We start from the raw sequence: 25,000 nt of genomic DNA, 5'->3' as shown, positions 1-25,000 counted from the left end.
CCCCTTGAGGGACGGGGAAAGTTCAGCGTAACCGGAATCTATATATATATATATATATATATATATATATATATATATATATATATATATATATATGTATATATATATATGTATATATACATATACATATACATATATATATATATATATATATATATATATGTATATATATACATATATATATATATATATATGTATATATACATATATATATATATATATATATATATATATATATATATATATATATATACATACTCGTTTAACAGAACATAAGTATATATGTGTATTTGTGGATGCATTTACTCGGTACACTCATACTTATGCAATATTGGAGAAATCAGCAAATTCATTAGCCTTGGCGCTGTGCTCTTTCATTACTAGGTTTGGTTGCCCGAAAATTTTGGTAAGTGATAATGGTCTTGAGTTTATAAATAAGGTGGTGAAATCGGTCACGGACTTGATGAAAATTGAACACTTTTCAGTGACCGCATATAGGCCTTCAGCTAATGGCTTGGTGGAATCGCATAATAGGGAAGTAGTGCGAATTTTACGTTATTAATTGGCTGATGACCCACTTCATTGGCACCCCGTGCTTCCTACAGCTTAGGTAGCTTTGAACATTGCATATAATGCTTTGCTCAGGGACACGCCTTTCTTTTTAGTGTATGGACAGGAACCTGTGTTACCATATACGGTCCTGATTAATTCGCAACAGTTGCCAAATTATTCAACTGAGCAATACCGTGTATATTTATTAAATCTCTTGAGGGAAGTAATGAACACCACTGAAAGGTTTTTGAAAAGAGCTAATGAATAACCCTCAAGTACTTATAAGAAACAAGACTATGATTAACCGCTATTATTTGAAGCTGTCAGGAATCAAACAAATTGGTTGTGTTGCAAATCTCTTGATATTAAATGGAATTACCTTTGAGAGCAACACTCAAGAAAAGGAAATTGGCTAAACCAATGATTGGTTAATTAAAATTAATTGTTTTTTTTTCCGAGATTTACGATGAAATGGTAAAGAATATTGTTGAATTGGTAAGGACACAAGAGAATAAAAATTGGAAAATATTAATTACGGCAACACTCAACAAAAGGAAATTGGCTAAACCAATGATTGGTTAACTGAAATTACTTGTTTTTTTCCAAGATTTACGATGAAATGGTAAAGAATATTGTTGAATTGGTAAGGAAACGAGAATAAAAATTGGAAAATATTAATAACGGCGTCTGAACCTTTGTGTTTAGTTTTATTAGTGCGAAGCAAATTGCTTGCTTTGTTGATTTATTTATTTTGATTTGTTGATATATCCTTTCTAAAGTAATTAATAAATAGTTTTACGTCTTATTAAAACACTTCTAGCATCTTATAATGAATATACTGATACACAGTACATGACATGATAACATCAAAATATGAATATAAGAAAAATCGTGAAAATGCTAGAACATATGTTGTTGTACAGTATAGTAGCTTCGCAATATATAAAAACATTAATCTGGTTCAAATCGTAAAAAGATTATTCAACAGAAAATTTAATAACAGTATGACGATAGGAAACAGACGCTATCGTGCATTTGTTATTACATATATAGTATACTGAATAATGTTTTATTCAAGTGAAATGTTCTTGCGCATTCTTTTTTTATATATCTTGTTATAACATACATAAATATTTACGTAGGAATCTAGAATGCAATGGATATTTCGCAGTGTTGGATATTGATTACACAGTGACTTGTGGCATTTTCCTACCAATCTTTCGGTCGTAGAGACACGAGTCCAATCAATCCGATCTCTGCCTCGCGAGTTCCAATACGCGAACGCTATTTTATTTTTTTATTTTTTTTCAACTTAGATTGCTCTCTCTCTCTCTCTCTCTCTCTCTCTCTCTCTCTCTCTCTCTCTCTCTCTCTCTCTCTCTCTCTCTCTCTCTCTCGTAAAAGTTTTTTTTTCATATTTTTATTACTACTTCATAATCATCACTTTGGTAAATGCTTGGAGACTCAGGAATTTGATTAATTATTTTAAGGTTTCCTGAATAATTAATGCAATTACTCCTCGATCTTTAAAACCCATTAATTTTTTGCCGGTATACAGATTACTGGTTTAGTAATCTTTATACATTAGCATGCACTCCTTATATCATTAGCAAGAGCATATCACTAGCAAGAGCTCCATCGTTCGATCGGTTTCGAAGAATGAACGATCTATGTACAATGTTTTATTCTATTTTGCCTTTGGTTACTATAGCTGGCCAGTTGACTACTATGTCTGCAGAGAGAGAGAGACCTGCATTCAAAACTTTGTCAGTATATAGTGTTCAATATATTTATTCTGAAAAATATCGACTGCAGTATATATATATATATATATATATATATATATATATATATATAATGTATATATATATATACATACATATATATATATATATATATATATATATATATATTATATATATCTGTATATATTTGTGTTTATGTGTGTGTGTGTGCGCGCGCGCGCATGTCTTATAGCCACGGGAGGAAAAATGAAAAGACTTGATGATTGAAGTTAGTACTTTCATCCATTAGGGTCATCAACAGACTCAACAATAGGAGGATACCGCAGCTGTCATTTTCTTGATAATTCCAGAAAAGTCAGATTTTAGTTAAAAGAATAATACCGGATTAACGGAAAATAGACCAGGGCTTAGATTTGAATTTTGACCTTTGCTACAGGAGATTAAAAAGGATTCAGCACTATTCCTTTGGGTATAGTAATTTACATGGATTATTTTTCTCGGCTCTGATCATCCAATTCTATGACTAGATCCTAACCAGTGGTAGGCCAAGGCATTATTAAGAGAATCCTTAGAGACGGCCACCTTTTGTTGTTTTATTCTGACTGAAACACCTTTGGATATTTGGCCGACAATAAACAAGTTACAGTCTGAAAAAGGAATACTATATATTTTATCATTATAATTTCCAAAAATATTCTTAATCAACATATTTTTTTTTATAGTAAAATGGATATTTAAACAACATACTAATATTTAGCTTTTTCAAAATGGGTATGGCATCTTAAAAACTATAATACACATACACTTCTAGGTACTCGTTATTTGTAACTGAGTAAACTTTCCCTTTCATTCTTTTAATACGATGCATGGCAAAAGTTGAAAGCATAGAATATTTTTGATTTTCTTATGGTTAGTTTTTTTAATAATTCTTATTTTTTTTTAGTAGATCGAACGTAAATATTTCCAAAAGATTTTTTTTCCTATGAGATTTTATTTAAAAAAATCTGTTAGCATGAAAATATTAATATGGATATATTACTCATCATTCCTTTAAAATCTCTCATCACCTTACTTTACTATTGGAATGGTAATGTTTTTTCCATGCTGAAATTTTAGCACTTGTAGTGAATAACTTTTGTTTTAAAATTGACTTGTTCGTATTCATTTTTGTAGAATTCCGTTTATTCCTGTTATCTTTCTTTCATTTACACGTTTCTCTTCCTTTTATGAATAGGTACATATGTATGATTAGCATACTGAGAATATCGATGAAAGCACTAAATTTCTATTCGTTTCTATAATCAGATTTACACTATATGATTAGTATGCAGAGGACATCTATGAAGACATATTGCACACACACTCGGATCACACCTTTTGATTTTGCATCTCAAATTCTATTAGGATTTTACGACACTTGGAAGCATTTAATAAGAATATAGACCAAGTAATTGCATTTTCAATAAATTTTTATTTTTTCAGGTTCTTTTTTAAAAAAGACCCGAGATGAAATGTAATTCCTAATCTCCTCCCCTTTCCCTCGGACTGGGGTCGGATGGGGATTTAGTTTTCCGAGGGGAGAAATGATTAGAAATTTATCCGAGCCAGGAGTTAAAATAAGGCGGTGGGTTTAGGGAACTGAGAATTTAGGTGAGTGAGCCAAAAAAGGGAGGTAGTTCATAGCTCGCATGAGAGCATCCCGATAACAAGGAAGGTAGCGCGAAAGACGAGATAAGAATACCAAGGGACCTTGGAGCCTTTAAGGGCGGACGATAAGAATACCGAATGTGACTCCTGGTGGGGGGTTAGGGACTTACTCCTGTTCTTTTTATTTTATCCAATTCCCTCCTGAAGGCCGAGGCTAGAAGGTTTTAACTTTTCAATATAATTTCTGTTCCGACGTTTCTCTTCGTTTGACTTGAACTTTCGATTCCTTTTTACATTTTTAAGAAGGGTTAGCTTTCATAACTTTTCCCGTCTCCTCCCCGGGGGAACCGCATATCGCGTTCTCTTTCATCCTCGATGCGAGGTTCGAGTTTCACTTCATTTGGATTTTAGTTATAAGTGCCTTGGCTCTAATTTCGTAATGCTCTGGAAGAAGGCTTTTTGTTTCGGATGTTCCCTTGAAGTTTCTGTAATGGAAATTCTTCAAAACTATTTTTTGGAGGCTTGGCGGTATTTTGACTTTTTTGTATTTTAATCTTTCGTCAATAAATTAATATAAAACTTAGGTTGTAATTTTTATTAAGATTTTTTTACTAGTATGGCATGCTATGGCTCATGTATATATGTTATATTTAATCCTTTTAAAATGTGTATTCATTCTTTTGATCAATATTATCAGTGATAAAGAAGTATTTCAAAATTCATGCCCTTGATGTAAAGTCGAGAACTCAAAAATTTCGTTTCTCAATAAAGTTTTATATAAAGTTTCCTAGACTCCTTTTGTACAAGGCAAGTTATTTCTAAAAGTTTGTACGCCGTCTGCCATTTTGCCCCATGCGTATCTTTTTTTTTTTTTGGGGGGGGGGGTATGGCGTATGGGTGGGACCACAGTCCAACCCATTTATCTTTTATCAAAGGATTGTTTGTACTACTGCCTCAAACAGCAGTTATGCTGTGAAGTTACTATGTAAACAAAAACTGTTTCATTTGTTTGGCCCATGCTTATACGTTAGGTTTTCATGATATTTACCTCCGCCAAGTTGGGAGGAGGTTATGTTTTCACCCCTGTTTGTTTGTTTGTGAACAATTTCCTGGCCACAATTTTACTCTCTCTCTCTCTCTCTCTCTCTCTCTCTCTCTCTCTCTCTCTCTCTCTCTCTCTCTCTCTCTCTCTCTCTCTCTCTCTCATTCGATTGAATAATGGGAAACTTTATTGGCAGTTAATTCTTAAAGATAACAATTAAGTTTTATGAAAGCTGGAAAACATAATGGACCCCTCTTCATAGAATTTATTACACATATCCTTCCTGTTACATATTCCCAATAATCTGCCGTCGAATAAAAAAGGACTATTACCAAATTGAGAACTTTTTTATGCTATCTGCAGATTTGTTCAAACCTTACATTACGTAGAGATAGAAATAGATGAACAAGCAAACAAAAATGTACGTGATAACTAGAATCTGTATATATGAATATGAAAGTCAAGCAATGGTAGAGTGGATTTGAAAGAAATATTGCTGTCTTTCTTGAACTAAATATCATCTGTCTATAATCTTGTAGATGATGATTGGACAAGTACTGATTTAAAAGCTCAAGATAGAGATGACTCGTGAAATATAACTGGGGCCCATTGCGTTAATAGGCGTAGGAGGAGATGGTGATGATGATGATGATGATGATATTCTAATAATCTATTCTACAATACCATTATTTCAGAGAATAATATTTCTTGAATTGTTGTATAATCCTTATGTGGTTGTTTAAATCATTTTTTATGACTTGCAAATAATGTGATATGTATATTAAAGTTTTCGTTTTATCTCCCTCAACAGGTGTGGGTGATGAGGAGTGGGTGGGTGGTGTGGGCAGTCTGGGCCATATGGTGTGGGTGTGTGGGATTTGCCTGGGATCAAGTGGGCAATTGTAACCGAAACCCACATGGAATCGAAACCCCGAGGATCCCCGGGGATAATGGATACAAGATCAAGATCAGCGGCAACCCGGAGAAGTATGTCCCAGGAGAGGTTTACACAGGTAAGCGGAACTTTATCTTTCCTTTGCTTGTGTCTGGTGTTTCTATAATCCTCCTTGTGGTAGCAAGGATACTCCGTCCGTTCATGTTCATGGTTTTATTGTTTAAGTACAAATTATTACAACACAGAACAAAATATCCTTGTGGTATTAAGAATACTCCGTCGGTTCATGTTCATGGTTTTATTGTTTAAGTACAAATTATTACAACACAGAACAAAACATCCTTGTGGTAGCAAGGATACTCCGTCGGTTCATGTTCATGGTTTTATTGTTTAAGTACAAATTATTACAACACAGAACAAAATATCCTTGTGGTATTAAGAATACTCCGTCGGTTCATGTTCATGGTTTTATTGTTTAAGTACAAATTATTACAACACAGAACAAAATATCCTTGTGGTAGCAAGGATACTCCGTCGGTTCATGTTCATGGTTTTATTGTTTAAGTACAAATTATTACAACACAGAACAAAATATCCTTGTGGTAGCAAGGATACTCCGTCGGTTCATGTTCATGGTTTTATTGTTTAAGTACAAATTATTACAACACAGAACAAAATATCCTTGTGGTAGCAAGGATACTCCGTCGGTTCATGTTCATGGTTTTATTGTTTAAGTACAAATTATTACAACACAGAACAAAATATCCTTGTGGTAGCAAGGATACTCCGTCGGTTCATGTTCATGGTTTTATTGTTTAAGTACAAATTATTACAACACAGAACCAAACATCCTTGTGGTAGCAAGGATACTCCGTCCGTTCATGTTCATGGTTTTATTGTTTAAGTACAAATTATTACAACACAGAACCAAACATCCTTGTGGTAGCAAGGATACTCCGTCCGTTCATGTTCATGGTTTTATTGTTTAAGTACAAATTATTACAACACAGAACCAAACATCCTTGTGGTAGCAAGGATACTCCGTCCGTTCATGTTCATGGTTTTATTGTTTAAGTACAAATTATTACAACACAGAACCAAACATCCTTGTGGTAGCAAGGATACTCCGTCCGTTCATGTTCATGGTTTTATTGTTTAAGTACAAATTATTACAACACAGAACCAAACATCCTTGTGGTAGCAAGGATACTCCGTCCGTTCATGTTCATGGTTTTATTGTTTAAGTACAAATTATTACAACACAGAACCAAACATCCTTGTGGTAGCAAGGATACTCCGTCCGTTCATGTTCATGGTTTTATTGTTTAAGTACAAATTATTACAACACAGAACCAAACATCCTTGTGGTAGCAAGGATACTCCGTCGGTTCATGTTCATGGTTTTATTGTTTAAGTACAAATTATTACAACACAGAACCAAACATCCTTGTGGTAGCAAGGATACTCCGTCGGTTCATGTTCATGGTTTTATTGTTTAAGTACAAATTATTACAACACAGAACCAAACATCCTTGTGGTAGCAAGGATACTCCGTCGGTTCATGTTCATGGTTTTATTGTTTAAGTACAAATTATTACAACACAGAACCAAACATCCTTGTGGTAGCAAGGATACTCCGTCCGTTCATGTTCATGGTTTTATTGTTTAAGTACAAATTATTACAACACAGAACAAAACATCCTTGTGGTAGCAAGGATACTCCGTCCGTTCATGTTCATGGTTTTATTGTTTAAGTACAAATTATTACAACACAGAACAAAATATCCTTGTGGTAGCAAGGATACTCCGTCGGTTCATGTTCATGGTTTTATTGTTTAAGTACAAATTATTACAACACAGAACAAAACATCCTTGTGGTAGCAAGGATACTCCGTCCGTTCATGTTCATGGTTTTATTGTTTAAGTACAAATTATTACAACACAGAACAAAACATCCTTGTGGTAGCAAGGATACTCCGTCCGTTCATGTTCATGGTTTTATTGTTTAAGTACAAATTATTACAACACAGAACAAAACATCCTTGTGGTAGCAAGGATACTCCGTCCGTTCATGTTCATGGTTTTATTGTTTAAGTACAAATTATTACAACACAGAACAAAACATCCTTGTGGTAGCAAGGATACTCCGTCCGTTCATGTTCATGGTTTTATTGTTTAAGTACAAATTATTACAACACAGAACAAAACATCCTTGTGGTAGCAAGGATACTCCGTCGGTTCATGTTCATGGTTTTATTGTTTAAGTACAAATTATTACAACACAGAACAAAACATCCTTGTGGTAGCAAGGATACTCCGTCGGTTCATGTTCATGGTTTTATTGTTTAAGTACAAATTATTACAACACAGAACAAAACATCCTTGTGGTAGCAAGGATACTCCGTCGGTTCATGTTCATGGTTTTATTGTTTAAGTACAAATTATTACAACACAGAACAAAACATCCTTGTGGTAGCAAGGATACTCCGTCGGTTCATGTTCATGGTTTTATTGTTTAAGTACAAATTATTACAACACAGAACAAAACATCCTTGTGGTAGCAAGAATACTCCGTCGGTTCATGTTCATGGTTTTATTGTTTAAGTACAAATTATTACAACACAGAACAAAACATCCTTGTGGTAGCAAGAATACTCCGTCGGTTCATGTTCATGGTTTTATTGTTTAAGTACAAATTATTACAACACAGAACAAAACATCCTTGTGGTAGCAAGAATACTCCGTCGGTTCATGTTCATGGTTTTATTGTTTAAGTACAAATTATTACAACACAGAACAAAACATCCTTGTGGTAGCAAGAATACTCCGTCGGTTCATGTTCATGGTTTTATTGTTTAAGTACAAATTATTACAACACAGAACAAAACATCCTTGTGGTAGCAAGAATACTCCGTCTGTTCATGTTCATGGTTTTATTGTTTAAGTACAAATTATTACAACACAGAACAAAACATCCTTGTGGTAGCAAGAATACTCCGTCGGTTCATGTTCATGGTTTTATTGTTTAAGTACAAATTATTACAACACAGAACAAAATATCCTTGTGGTATTAAGAATACTCCGTCGGTTCATGTTCATGGTTTTATTGTTTAAGTACAAATTATTACAACACAGAACAAAACATCCTTGTGGTAGCAAGGATACTCCGTCCGTTCATGTTCATGGTTTTATTGTTTAAGTACAAATTATTACAACACAGAACAAAATATCCTTGTGGTAGCAAGAATACTCCGTCGGTTCATGTTCATGGTTTTATTGTTTAAATACAAATTATTACAACACAGAACAAAACATATAACGTGCTCCAAAGTAAAGCCTTATGCTCTAACGTCTGTATAAGACAGAATACACAAACAGCATGGTGATAATGGAAACCCGGGAATAGCAAGGATCATGGAAGTATAGACAGTTCGTTACATCTTTGTTTTTTCCTCTAATGATGAATGTATGTTATTCATAAATATACTTGTTTTCATCACATAGCTCTGCTTTGTTCTTAGATAAGGTAGATTTTGCAGTGGTTTATGGCTTCAAAGTTTAACTGAATAAAAAAAAAAAAAAAATAGAAATACCGTACACCTAATAGCGTCACCTTTCAATCGTTGATGCAGGAGGACGATACAAATTGAAGTTCATTTTATTCTTTCTTATTTTTTGAATTCGATTTTATTATTTGTTTAGATTTTTATAAAGTTTATTGAACAGGAAACCAGGCATGTTGTCATTGTCACTCTCTGGAGATTTTTGCTGTGGAATTGAAGTCTAATTTTGGTTCACTTTATTTTTTTCTGCCATATGGAAAGGGTCTCGAAGTACTCTGATGTTCATATTTTTTTACACCTAAAAACATGTTTTTGTATTATTTTTGCATTTTTTTTTTTACATAATTTATTGAAATCTTTTCTTTTGTTTTTTTAATGTTTGTGTTGTTTGTATTGATTTCATTCTTTATCCTTTTTATTGCCATTTTGAATTGTTTTTTGTAAATTTTTTGGCCTGCATTTGATGACGTCAGCGTCTGGAAATTTATTGCAGTCTACGACGCCAGTTCATGAAAGTTTGTTTTCAAATATTTCATATGCTCGCGTAAATCTGTTGTATGTCCTTTATGTGTACTCCTGAAGGTGTCACTTTCTAGACATTTTTTACAGTTTATGATGCAATTTCCGGAAGTTTAATTTTTTTTTCTTTCATTATTTTTTCGTTTCATTTTATTCCTCTATATATAAGACCGTCATGCTTTTAAGTCTCAGAAAAAAAGTGTAGACAATCAAATGTGTACTTTTTAAGCAGTTCTGATGACACCGGTTTCTAGAGATTACTACGCTTCAGGCCGTCTGTTTGTAAAGCCTCCCTTTTTACATTCTTTGTAGATAGAGTTGCTGTAATAATTGCTATTTTGACGCGAAGTTTACACAATACTCTCAATTTTACTGTGATATTTCATTTCTTTTATGTAATTTCCGCTGTATTGTTTTGTGTTTTCTAGTGCTCTTTGAGCAGATTTTTTCGTTAGACGATGCTATTGTTTTATTCATTAGACATAAATTTCTATATGCAGTACTTCCAACTATGTACTTTTGTTAACATTTATATGTATTATGGGTAATGTAGTAAATAAACTTAACGAAAGGTTCATATTTAAACCAAATTAGGAATGAAAATTTCGAACCCTTGTGCTCTTCTCTATTTGTGAAGACCGTTTTTATTGTAATATATATATATATATATATATACACTGTATGTGTGTGTGTATATATATATATATATATATATGTAAAATTTGTATTTTTTTGTGACAAATATACCCCGTGTAGCCATTCTTTTCATTTATCATACAAACAAAACTATCCAAATGCAGTTTATAGAATATGTAAATGTGTAAATATACATATATGCATATATATATATATATATATATATGTGTGTGTGTGTGTGTGTATATATATATATATGTATATATATATATATATATATATAAAATGAATAGACAATGTCTCAGTGGCGTCCAAAAATCGTCCTGCAGATAGTTTTCAGGATAACTGCAGAAATACATTTGCTTTTCTCCTTTTATTATTTGAGATGACTATGGCAGTGAGATAATAGAATATATTTCCTTTTAGGGGAAAATATAATCCTTAATAAACAATATTGACAATACTAGAAAATAATGTGGAAATTGTCCTGAATAATCAGCAAAGAAGCAAATAAGTTTTTACGATCATATGTAATCGTTTGACAATTTTTAATCGTAGTAATTCACTAGAAAACAAATTGCATCGCCTGATAGTATGTTTTAATGAAATATTTATGAGAGCAATGCTACTGGGATTAACGTATTGGGAAATAAGCAATGGTAAACAATGGTGTCTTGAGACTGGGATTGAAATTCAATATCTCTATGAAGTTTGCAAACAAATAAGTAACGAGATAACTTGTTCTCCGTACTTTAGATTCTTAGAAGTTAATGTTTTAGCTTTATGATATTTTTAATGGGCTAAAACTTGATTAAGGCCATTATAATAATTCAGAAGGACTCTTATACCCATGGCACTTAAGCTGATATAAGAAGAGTGTTAATACTCGCGGATAAAATCGATTATGCAGATGAAATGCATATATTAAGTGAAGATAAATATACTTAAGTAAAGGTTGGTATACAGATTTATAGAAATGTAAAAATATACAAATATATACATACATATGTGTGTATAATATATATTTATATACATATATATTATATATATGTGTATGTATGTATATATACACATACACACAGTATGTATGCAAGTAGGCTATCTATATATTTACACACATACTTGCATACATATATATATATATATATATATATATAAATACTGTATATATATGTGTGTGTGCGTGTATGTATGTATGTATGTATGTATGTATGTATATGCGTGTAAATACCATTATGTATGTTTAGAATTAGAGTTCCCCGCAGAGTTGCTTCTTTATATGGTAATTCCCTGTACGTTTATATTATCCTCCTTGAGTTTTGTGGAAAATGGGTTACCCTGAGCTATGGCCTGCTGCACGGGTCCATTACGATGGAAGTACTTTGATAAATAACATTAGCTATCTCTGTAGAGTTTTCTTTTCTTTATTAGGTACCTTACTCAGTAATTTGCATATTTTAGTCCATAGGGGAAAATTCTCTTTTAGTTAAGTTTTTTTATCTTGGAATTTCATTTATTATCGAGTGCTTGAAAGGACTATTAAAATTTTTTTTCTTGGAATTTCATATATTATTAAGTGCTTGAAATGACTATTTATATTTTTTTTCTTAGAATTTCATTTATTATTGAGTGCTTGAAAGGACTACTTACATTTTTTTCTTGGAATATCACATATTATTAAGTGCTTGAAATGAATATTTATATTTTTTTTTCTTGGAATTTCATTTATTTTCAAGTGCTTGGAATGACTATTCAAATTTTTTTTCTTGGAATTTCATTTATTATTGAGAGCTTGAAATTACTATTTATAATATTTATTTTCTTGGAATTTCATTTATTATCGAGTGATTGAGATGACTATTTATAATTCCATTCGAAAATGATCAAATTAGAGTGATGGAAGTTTACTGCAGTGACCTTGAGGTTACGAATAAAAACTAAAAACATAACATTGATTTATACGCCCAATTTCACTAAAATATTTCTTTGGCTTTGAAGATAATAGTTTAGCTGTATTTATTTTTTCATTCGTTCACAAGACACGACTTCAAAGAAAACTTATGGAAGCGAAATAAACTGATCCGTGATTGCTAGTGAAGGATTTCTTTATTCTTGATTTCTTTAAAGCAAAAAAAAAAAAAAATTGCTAATAGAACGTCTGTTTACTTTTTTGAAATTTAATTTGTATTTTCAAAATATCCCTCTTTAATCTTCAACTTCGACAAACACAATACATACCTGCAAGTAAAAAGCGAGATTGTCTCACCACATTCTGTGGATCTGTATCAAGTGATATTGTGTTCCGCTCAGTCACACGTCTGTTGGGAAATCAGGCCATCGACTCTCCTTCCTCCGCGTGCGTTGCGAATTTCTTTAATCATTTACCAGAGTGTACCTTTGCAAATTGTCTAATTCACGTCCCTTATGGTTTTGATATATGAAACAGAGTTGGAGCAACATCTGTCTTCAATACTTGGCCCGAAATTGTGACAGAACTTGAGCCGTTTCATATTCCGACTTTCACCTTCGCCAATAAATCACCTGAAAATTCTTGTTTCCTTGTCAATATTGGCTCAGTATTCTCTTGTCCTGCAGTTCTCCTCTGTTCAATTACACAGCGGCAGTTCAGGAAGCTGCTACGCGATTCCTGGAGGATACAACGCTGCAACAATGACAGCTTTTCCATATTTCACAAGGGCACCAGGTCACTAACACCATATACTGTACCTTTGCAAATTCAATGTCCTTTTTATGACCTAAACCAAGGCAAGATCCTGAATTACTTGCGGCCAGTCCATTTACCTGTAAATGAATACAAGTCCTTCAGCGATCGATAGTATCTCAATTATTAATCGCCTTGAGAGAGAGAGAGAGAGAGAGAGAGAGAGAGAGAGAGAGAGAGAGAGAGAGAGAGAGAGATTTTAAAATCAGAAACAAACGCTTGGGGGAAATTGGAAAAGACTAATTGTAGTGACATCGCTTGGTATAGTTGATTAAAAATTGATTTGCTTTTCGAATTGGGCCGCTAGGTGAAACTTGAACATTGATCACGGCCTTAGCAATAATTTTAGAATAAAACTCATATGCGTACACAAGTACTCACATACACATAAATATATTTATGTACATATACATGTGTTTGTATGTGTGTATATATATATATATATATATATAATGTTTGTGTGTGTATATATATATATATATATATATATATATATATATATATATATAAATATAATGTTTGTGTGTGTATGTATATGTGTGTATGCATGCATATATAATCATAGTTTTAGTGTATATATTATACATATATATATATATATATATATAATATATATATATATATATAATACGTATGTATGTATGTATGCAGAATATTAGTTGCATTATCTACCTGTGTGTTTGTATGCATGTATATTTCCATATGTGTGTTTTATATTTATGTGTATATGAACAGATTTATAAATCTGTGTAGGTAACCCTAAATATTTTTGCAATTTTATAATATGGAAATATGTCTTTATGCTTGTAAAATAGAAAGCAGTTAGTGTCACTGTCCATTAAAGGAAATGAAAACTTAATGTAATAATTAATGTATATCTTTTGACTCTCCGAAATGTAATGATAACGACAAACATGGAGAGGAGGATGAAGCGACTATCACTCGCCCTGAGTATTTTAATTTGAAATCGTAGTTGTGTGAATTGACAATGAATATGAAATTCAAAAATTTTTTTCTACCGAGACTGAGACCTGAGACCTGAGACCTGAGACCGAGACCCGAGACCGAGACCTGGGACCGAGACCGAGACCGAGACCTGGGACCTGGGACCTGGGACCTGAGACCAAGACCTGGGACCTGGGACCTGGGACCTGAGACCAAGACCTGAGACCGAGACCGAGACCGAGACCTGAAACTGAGACCGAGACCTGAAACTTGAGACCGAAGAGACCTGAGACCGAGACCAAGACCGAGACCTGAGACCGAGACCGAGACCCGAGACCGAGACCAAGACCAAGACTGAGACCTGAGACCAAGACCGAGACCGAGATCTAAGACCTGAGACCGAGACCTGAGACCTGAGACCGAGACCAAGACCTGATTTAATTTTTTTTTTATCTATAAGTGCTCAATGTGAATCAGTTTTTATATCATCTTAATGTTAGGCAATTTCCCCTGTTTCATTGGATCTCGTGAAGCGCTCTGAAACTAAGGATGGGATTTATATTTAGAAACTAGCAATGGTGGTTTCTTATAATGGGGAATTTTACTACTTGTATTGCATTCCGTTTTATCTCTCGCCATCTTTACTTTTACTTACTGGTCTACAGAGAACCTTCTCTGGAGGTCAAGATCTGGAAAGGATAAAGTTTAAGGAAGGCGCAAAGGTCTTAAGGATCGCCCAATATTCGTTATCAAGAACAGTTAATTAACAAGCTTTTACATGCCATGCTCTTACCATGTCGTATTTGCAGTATTGATTGAATAGCATAAAATTTATAAGAATAGAAAGACTTTCTCTGGAGAAGACTGAATAACATACGAGAATTAACACTTGCTTGCAATGCCGCCAGGGTAATCAATATCGAGGATGGCTGGCTACACCTGCCTTCCAGGTATCGTGGATCTGCGTTCAGATTAGAGGATGAGTTTCCAGAGGGAATTATGCATTAAGAGATGAATAAAGCACATGTGAGCTCATCTCTAGGTCAGTCAGTGCTCCTCCTGGCGGGTGACGCTGCTTCATGGTCTCACTGACGTCTGCGTCAGATTGATAAGGGATGAGGGGAAGGTTAACGATCAAAACTCTGGATTTAACTTGGGGAGATAGCTGGGAAGATTTCCGACAAAGGAAGAGGTGAATGAAAGGCATAGATATGACATCATAATAACGTATTTAAATGCAGTTTGTTTTTAGCTTTGGATTTATGAAATTATGTATGTGTATATATATATATATATATATATATATATATATATATATATATATATATATATATATATATATAATATATATATATTTATTCAAACAACAAACAACAACAATTGCAGCCGTTTCTATTCCACTGTAGGACAAAGGCCTCAGACATGTCTTTATCATGTCTGGTGTTTAGTCACTTTTCATCACCACGCTGGCCATTGCGTATTGGTGATGATGGGAAAATTTCGTGTTATAGCTCACAGCAAACCATCCTAGTATGGGTGGCGTTGACTAGTACAGCTTTGCTGATCATAGCAGTACGCAAACCCTTTAACCGTTTATAGAGAGAGAGAGAGAGAGAGAGAGAGAGAGAGAGAGAGAGAGAGAGAGAGAGAGAGAGAGAGAGAGAGAGAGAGAGAGAGAGAGAGAGAGAGAATGTTCGCCAAGAAAAAGAAATGAATTGAGGAGAGGGAGAACATTTCAGCAAAGGTGACAACAACCCGGAGAAAAGAGGGAAACCGAACTGAAGGGTGATTCCCAGTATCCTCAGAAGAGAAGAAACAATCTTTCGACTTTTGGATCCGAGACGCTTTGATTTACAGAGGCTTGATTGAAAGGCCCCCCCCCCCCCCTTTTTTTTTATTTTTTAAAGTGGGGATACATTTATCAGCAAATCTGTAGTTGTCAGGGTCGCCCTTACTAGATTGGTTTGCGGTTAGCGATCAGACTATTTTCGCACTATGACTAATCCGCACTGGCCAGCGTGGTAATGAAAACTGACCAACCCGAAGACATGAATAAGTACATGTTTGAGACTTTGTCCTGCTGTAGACTAGAAACGACTGCATTTGATGTTGATAAAAGGAAGTGGTGGTGTAACGGATGCTTCAATGCGACCTGCCTGGAGAGAGAGAGAGAGAGAGAGAGAGAGAGGAGAGAGAGAGAGAGAGAGAGAGAGAGAGAGAGAGAGCCTCGTAGCCTAATGGGTAAAAGACTGGGGCGGAAGGATAGTCGAAGAAGCTACTTTGGCTTGGGGAGAAAGCTCATTTGGGGACGAGATGAGAGAGGGCTCGTTTGATCGAGCAGGTTGGCCTTTGGTTATATCCTTGTTGAATGGAAGATCAAAGATGATTCGCCTCCATTATTGAAGAGTAGTATCCAAAACACAGATGGCTGAAGCCGACATATATTATAAACTGCAGTAAGAGATTATGATATCTAAACTGAAGGCTTTAATTTTCATTTGCGGATTTAAAATTTTATTATTATTATTATTATTATTATTATTATTATTATTATTATTATTACTTGCTGAGCTACAACCGTAGTTGGAAAAGCAAGATGCAATAATCCCAAGGGCCCCAACATAGAAAATAGCCCAGTGAGGAAAGGAAACAAGGAAAAAAATATTTTAAGAACAGTAGCAACATTAAAATTAATAATTCCTATTAAAAACTGTAACAAAACAAGAGCAAGAGAAATTAGATAAAATAATGTGCCCGAGTGTTTCAAGACAGATCACTTTTGTTATTGTAGAAAGTTTGACTAAATTAATTGGAAGTTGACGTGTAAACCGGGCAATTTCAAGAAGACTATGAGTAACGAAAGGTGAATTTGGTAAATTTTAAGACTGTTTTAGGAATTAATTATCCGGAAAAGTAAGCACACTGAAAATAATAAAACGCTGCGTTGTCTTAAAAAATAATTGAAAGTAAATGAAACTAAAATTTGGTAGGGAAGAGACAGTGTATTTAATTATTGGAGACCAGCATAAAAGAAATTGAGGAAAGAAGATCGAATTAAAAAGGAAAAAATACCATGAAATGATGAAATCAATTACGGACGATGACATAGTGGTTGTGTTTTTGCTCCTCTAGTGACCTGTAGCTTTATCAAGTGATTTAAAACATTTTTCTCTCTCTCTCTCTCTCTCTCTCTCTCTCTCTCTCTCTCTCTCTCTCACAATGGATTTACAGCAAGTGATTCTGTAGCTTGCCTTGGTTTAGGAGGTCATGAAAATGTCATTGAATTCACAAACTGGTTCCCGAAGGTATATGGTATTAGTGATCGGGTCTCGTGAATTATGGAAACGCCGTCTGTGTTGCAGTGTTGAATCCTGGAGGGACTCGCGTAGCAACTTTATAAACTGCGCTGTGTAATTGAATAGAGGAGAACTCCATGACAAGTGGATACCTAGAGCCAATATTGACGGCAAGGAAACACGGACTTCGCAGGTGATTTAGTGGCGGAGATGAAAGTCGGAATATGAAACGGTTCAAGTTTGTCGCAATTTCTGGCCAGGTATCGTAGACACGACGCTGCCTCTCTCTTTAAAGTAAACTTCACGAGCTATGGGAATTAGACCTTTTGCAAATGTCGACTTTGATAAATGAGTGAAGGAATTTTCTTCACATTTTGAAGCTGATGACGCTCCGACAGATGCATAGAGGGACGAAGTAACCCTCTTGAACATCTGCTTTCACTGACGTACTTATATTGATTATATATATGAACGGTTATGAATATTATAGATTTTCTGTTTTTTTTCACCGTAAACGTCTTGAGTGGAATATATTTGCCAGTTAATAGAAATAACTTAGTTCAATAATTTGTTTTTATTCTGGTTTTGATCGGTCGGTAAATAGTCAAGTTTGTAACTTCTCACCTCTCTCGAAGTCAAGCACCTTTTTAAACTCTTTCAGGTGAAAGAAATGATATCTTTTCATTGATTAAAGAATGGGTTCTCGATATAAACTAGATCGCATTAGATACGCAAAATAAGATGGTGAACATTTTATTTTAATTGTTCATTACTTCTTATATCGTTTATTTATTTCATTATTTCCTTTCCTCACTTGGCTATTTTTCCCTGTTGGAGCCCTTGGGCTTATAGCATCTTGCTTTTCCAATTAGGGTTGTAGCTTAGCGAGTGATAATAATAATAATAATAATAATAATAATGATAATGATAATAATGATGATGATAATGATGGATTAGTAATATGATACATAATAGAAAAATAATACGAAAAGAAGAGATAATTCTTTCGCAAGAGGTGGAGGAACACCGGGAAAAAAAAACTAAACATAGTTTAGTCATCTCTAACCCCCTTTAGCGTAATTATGCATTGCGTTGTTGACATAAATATTCCAAAAGTGGAGTGAAACTTTTGTTATCTCCGTACGTAATTATAAATGCAACCTCTCTCTCTCTCTCTCTCTCTCTCTCTCCCTCTCCCTCTCTCTCTCTCTCTCTCTCTCTCTCTCTCTCGGTCCTTTATCTTAATGTTGAAAAAAATCTTTAATGGAAATTGTAATAAATCTTGTTTGCATTAACCAGGAACACTTTAGTTAACACCGAAAGACCAACTTTTCGGTTCGATCAGTTGAAGATATTGGATCAATTTACCTCTAAAACATTGATTACATTCTTCCGTGAAATTCATCCCTTTAAGGACATTCTATTCCTATCTGCGTCAGATTTTACTTCAGTCACCTTCAAGGTCATTGAAGTATATATATATATATATATATGGGCATGTGTGTGCCTTTTGTATATATAGATGTACAGTATACACATAAATGTATATATATATATATATATTTATGTATATACATATATATATGTATATTATATATATATATATATATATATGAGAGAGAGAGAGAGAGAGAGAGAGAGAGAGAGAGATGTTGCACATGGAAGTATGCACGTATGTATCTGTTTGAATGAAATGTAGCACATGAATAATGCAACAGTATATTGGTTTACTGCTGGCCAAATTCTTGAATGATTCTTCAGTAAATACAGACTTACTCTCAGGTTCTTTTTCTTTGAATTTTAGGTCTCTTAACTTAGTTCTCACTAAGGGCGATGAAATATAAACAATTTCTCAGCATATTGGTCGTCAAAAGAAATGGCATGAAATTAAGAGCCAAAAGAAAATGTTTTGACGTACTAATTCAGTTAAAAAGTTTCCAAACTTTTGGGTCAATTTTAATTCCAAAAACTCTCTCTCGAGTTCCTTGCTTCCTCCTGCCCCCAAAAGTGTCTCGACTTCGCTCTTCACTCCTGATGAAAGACTGGAATATCCGGTAAGAGGAAAAAATGCTTGAATTATCCGGCAAGGAAAATGAAGTTTAGATTTTAGTTTCCTAATATGAAGTAAAATTAAATTAAATCTCGTTGGGAAATTTGGGATGAGTTATTCATTATATAAAGAAATAATACCGAAATTATTCGTTTCTTATGAAACTAGAATGTATCCGTTATTCATTACGCAAAGAAATAATACCGGTTATTTTGCTCTTGTGAAACTAGTGTATGTAATATCTGTTATTCATTACGCAAAGAATAATTCTGGAATTATTTGGTTCCCATAGAACTAGTATATATTCGGTACCGGTGTAATAAAAAATAAGATCTTAAAAGATTTGGGGTTAACTATTTATCAGGGAAAATACATTATATTATCTGCGCCCCCCCCCCAAAAAAAAAAAAAAATTAAGAATTATGCGTGAAGAGATAGTGAAGTACGCCCATAAACAATTTTTAAGTCCCGTTTAGTTAAAAACTCTTCGAGCAGTGATACTTTGCTTCCCAACAGCAGAAATTCGGAAAACTTTTTTTGAGTTCGTCTCGCCAGCGTATCTCAAAGGTTTCTCTCAGGCCAGGTGTCGGATGCATATTTAGAAAATTGGCTTTCCTTTGATACCAGTAATAAGATGCAGTGACGTTTTGACTAACTTTTTTTTTTTTTTTTTTTTTTCCGGAAGGACTCAATTAACATAGTTTGGTGGCGGACCCCTTTTGCTCGGAAGGGTGTTTCGCTCGGGTTAAATGGCCGGGATTTTCGACTCTATCGAGGCTCGAGGGTGAAAGTTTATCTGATGAGGAAGTCTGAAAGAATTCGCGCTGGAGTCACTGGAAGTGGGGAGCTATTGTTTCGTCTCTTTTAGTGTTTAATTTTGTATTCTAGTAGTAAAATTAATTTGGTTTTGCTGGTTTCGATTAGTATCTGTACTGGATTTAATATACATCCTGTATATATATATATATATATATATATGCAGATGTGTATGCGTGTGTGTGCGTGCTTGTGTGCAAGAGAGAGAGAGAGAGAGAGAGAGAGAGAGAGAGAATAGTACACACATACATATGTTTGTGTGTGTGTGTGTTTGCCAAGCATAAAGAGATATGTACACACGTTATGTTGGTATGTAAAAGTTTTGGTATTAATTCACTTGTAACTTTGTTCTACTTCCAAACATAAAACAGCACATATCCTAATATTGAATAATCTTTACCTTGGGATTAACTTACAACCGAAGGGAATTATGTAATCAGTGCATCTACATTGGTCAGGATTCCGGCTTAACCATCTAGGAGTTTGAAACAAAAGTAATTTTGACTTTATATATATATATATATATATATGTGTGTGTGTGTGTGTGTGTATGCATATATATTATATATATGTATATATATATTATATATATATATGTATATATGCATATATATATATGTATATATATATATTTATATATATACATACATATATATATATATATGTATATATGAATATATATATATATGAATATATATATATATATATATATAAGATAGAAAAAAATAACTTGTGTCAAGACATTTTATATCAATAGCAATTTGCGTCCTAATGCAGTTATTACGAAATGGATTACCAGAGAAAGCTAGTAATTCACGCGTATTTAATGTTTATAAATTGGCTGGATTGAGGCCATGGTTTATGTTAACTGAACAGTACCCTAATGCTATTTTTGAAAAGGTTCACACTGAACTCATCCTTAAAGAATTTGTATCAGATTTCGGACGTTCGAAAAATAAGGGTTCTAGATTATCTTTTTGAGGCTCGAAGTGAGGATGGCAGGTTCATTTTGGGGATATCATGAGTCGAATTTCATATCTGAAAATAATTTGAATGATATAAACAAAATAAGAAGGATAAGGAAGATAGCTCGAATTACATTTACAGCGTCAAGAGAACCATACAGAATGTTACCGTTCTTTATCATATGAAATAATTCCGTAACGAACAGCATTATGTACATTAGAATGATGCCAGAATCATTTCCATTTGAAATTGTGTTGCATTGCGGCATTATGGTAGGAAATGAAAAATGTTTAGATGTTGGCTTTGAACTGACCGTAAAATTAAATACAAATGTAAGATAATACGTTTCTATGCTTCGCATACAGGATTCGTTTGGGTGGTTGAGTCCATTTGAAATTTTGTCTTTTATTACTTTAATGATAGATCTTCTGTGATTATTTATGCTCTCGATTGCATTTGTCAGTATCGTTGGAAAACAATTAAACTATTAGATACGATTAAGATCCTTCCTGGTGTCTCCCCTATATAATAAATAGCAAGTGTCTAATTATGTGTGTGTATATATATATATATATATATATACATATATATACATATATATATACATATATATATATTATATATTTATTTGTGTGTATATATATAATATATATATAATTATATATATATATATATATATATACACGCATTTATTTTTTGTTACGCTCTGGGTGGAAGGCAGTAATCATACCATGGAGAGTACCCCGAGAGGTACACTCGGAAACTACATACTCCCACAAATTGCGGAACCAGAAGGTTGTAATTTAGAACGGGGGAGGGGTGGGAACGGTTGAATCTGTGTGTGGGCGTGTGGTGCATATTGATCCAAATATTTAGACGTCAGTTTTGACAGCTTAGGTGTAGTAGTTTTGTATATATGAACACTGCTGTTGTTTTTCAATTACCTCGTGATGATACGGTCTTTTGATAATAATAATTAAACTTCTTTTCAAAGTTTTTTTTTTTTTTTTTTTTTTTGTGTGTGTGTGGGGGAATCATTCAATTTTGGAATGTTTCAATAATATCCCATATATCCACTCAACCAATATCCTTAACCGTGATGTGGTCTTCCATTAAAATGCTTTGAAAGTTAATGTAATTTTGCAACCCAATTGAAGTTATATGTTTACCCAAGATACATCAATAGAATTCTTATGGATTAGTTGCTGAATACATTCGGCAAGTTTACGAACTATAAATAGAGCTTTGATACAACTTTTATCTCACATTTGTCGAGTTAGAGAGTTATTGGTGGAATTCCCAATTCTTGTATCCCTTTTATGTCACGCCGAAGTTTGCTCACCTGCCCAGAATAAAATTTAACGAGCCCACTCGTGCTTACCCTTTTCTGACCCGTACGACTTGTTCAAGAGGGAATCGTGAAATGGAAGACAATGACAAACTATTTTTTTTCTACGTTTACCCTTTTCCCTAACAGGTGGCGATTTCTCAGTGGTAACTAGACATTCTCTCTCTCTCTCTCTCTCTCTCTCTCTCTCTCTCTCTCTCCTACACAGCTTGACTTCGTTGTAGGAATCCTATAGGTCGAGCTCTTTTTGCAGGAAAACGCACCACTTTCGAATCGGAGAGAAATTTCGTTCCTTTTGAGATGTTTCTTGAGTTGTAGGAAGAGGTGATAAGTCGGAGGGGGTTAGGTCTGGGGAGTAATTCGAAACCGAGAGCATGCGTTCTCTGTAGTTTCATGTGCTGTGTGTGCTAGTGCATTGTCCTGCAAAAGGAGCTCGATCCATAAGTTTCCTACAACGAAGTCAAGCTGTGAGATTTTTTTTTCTTTCTTTTTTTTTCTTTGCTTATCTTCTCCTAAATAGTTGTCTTACCTTCCCTGTTAAATTAACAACTCTACCCTATCACGATAGCCATAAGGCCAAGAGCTTTTCAGTACCCCCCTTGTTTGTGTGTGTGTGTGTATATATATATATATATATATAAGTATATATATATATATATATATGTATATATATATATATATATATACACAATGTTAATTTATCTATTTATACCGGCTTCAGTAGCTTACAATAGAAATAAACGCTTAACATACCTGTCATAGTGAAACAAGAAGTAGGATGTAGCGTTTTAGTAAAAGTTTTATTTGCCAAAAAGTTAATTTCCCCTTTGAGGAGATTCTTCGGACAATACAAAATTAAAATCTGAACTGTTTGTTTTAAAGGAAGAGATAAAAGTTGAAGGTTTCGAGGGGAGAGAAGTCCTAGTAACTAATAAATTCCTATTATATTGTGAGCATATTGTTCTTTTCTAATCCAGGGCCAAAAAAAACTAGGAACAGCAGCAGGGTCTTTTAACTGTAACCTAATATGATATGCATTATTGTAATCCACGTTTTTTTTAAACCGAGATTCGTTACTGCCAGGCTTTGTTTATACACAAAATGTTTGAATGTCATTGTTGAATAAGGTCCTTAACTAGATTAGGTTTTGAATAATGTTTTAAGGTTATCCCTTTCAGTGCTGGGAAGCCTGTGCCTTTGTGAGAAGGCTAGGATAATGGACCCGGTACATATTCAGGGCATTGATCTTCCGGCATCCTATGGTTTATTTCGAAATCCCTGAAGCTATGGTTGACTTAGTTGAAAGCTGATCTTCTGCGACTAATGTTTCTTTCAAAGTCCCTTTGGCAACCGTTGACAGATGCTGAGCTGGATGAACTGTTGAGAAAGATTATCACAATTTGAAGCTCTTTTCATATTGTAATTATTGGAATATTTTTTTTTTTCTGAAGCGTTTTAACTCTTCATTTTAAAATGCAAGTTTTTTCTTGCTATCTCTTGGGACTGGAAGTAGATAATTAGGTTAGCAGTAGCAGCAATTAAGATTAGTTTTCAGCATAAATTCTTTGCATGCATCTATTCAGTGTATCTATCTGCATATAATTTTTAGACCTATTACTAATATAGGCTATATAATTTCCATTGATCTTATTTTAAATTAATCACTCTTGCCACCTTAATAGTAATTTATTTTAAGGGGGCCAATTATTATAGAAACTATTTTCAATACCATTGTGAAATAGGTTTTCATACCTTCCTGTGATAGTTCAGAAAGATATTAAATGAAAAGAAACAAGATCCTAAAACAGTAACGAACGTGGGTAAACTTATGTTTTAGAAAAAATAAACACAAAAACTGGTCCCAGAATGCTGAGATGAAGGAGCTAAGGATTCTACTCTGTATCTCTCACTCTAACAGCGACGTTTCATAGAGGTCTCGTATCATATGTTATGCCTCCGCGTATGTGTACAGTATGTCTTCCTTAATACATTGTCTGGAGCTATGAAAGAGCGTAGCGTTAAAAGACCTACTCAACAGACCCTTGAGAAAAGAGAACAAGGGAATTGTCCTCTGGGTGAATAGTCTCTCTCTCTCTCTCTCTCTCTCTCTCTCTCTCTCTCTCTCTTATTCTAACATTTATCATTGCACCATCATTTCTTTCTTTATGCTTGCGTTTTAGTAGGAAATACAGGGAGTCTAGACTATGTAGGAGACATTCACCCAGAGGACAATTCTCTCTCTCTCTCTCTCTCTCTCT

The 25,000-nt window shown here is 33.9% G+C and overlaps 1 protein-coding gene across 2 annotated transcripts in view; it reads left to right on the top strand.

The window, feature by feature from the left end:
* LOC137616699 (spondin-1-like) overlaps positions 1 to 25,000 on the top strand; it is a 1,052,831-nt gene that overhangs the window by 204,917 nt on the left and 822,914 nt on the right. For both annotated transcript variants that reach the window (XM_068346694.1, XM_068346693.1), the window contains exon 2: positions 5,798 to 5,999. In XM_068346694.1, the coding sequence (XP_068202795.1) occupies positions 5,807 to 5,999 (193 nt within the window). In that variant the 5' untranslated portion in view covers positions 5,798 to 5,806. The remainder of the gene's footprint in view (positions 1 to 5,797; positions 6,000 to 25,000) is intronic.

This window comes from Palaemon carinicauda, chromosome 22 (genome assembly GCF_036898095.1).
Source record: "Palaemon carinicauda isolate YSFRI2023 chromosome 22, ASM3689809v2, whole genome shotgun sequence".
NCBI lineage: Eukaryota > Metazoa > Arthropoda > Malacostraca > Decapoda > Palaemonidae > Palaemon > Palaemon carinicauda.
This window is presented reverse-complemented; position numbering and strand designations above follow the sequence as displayed.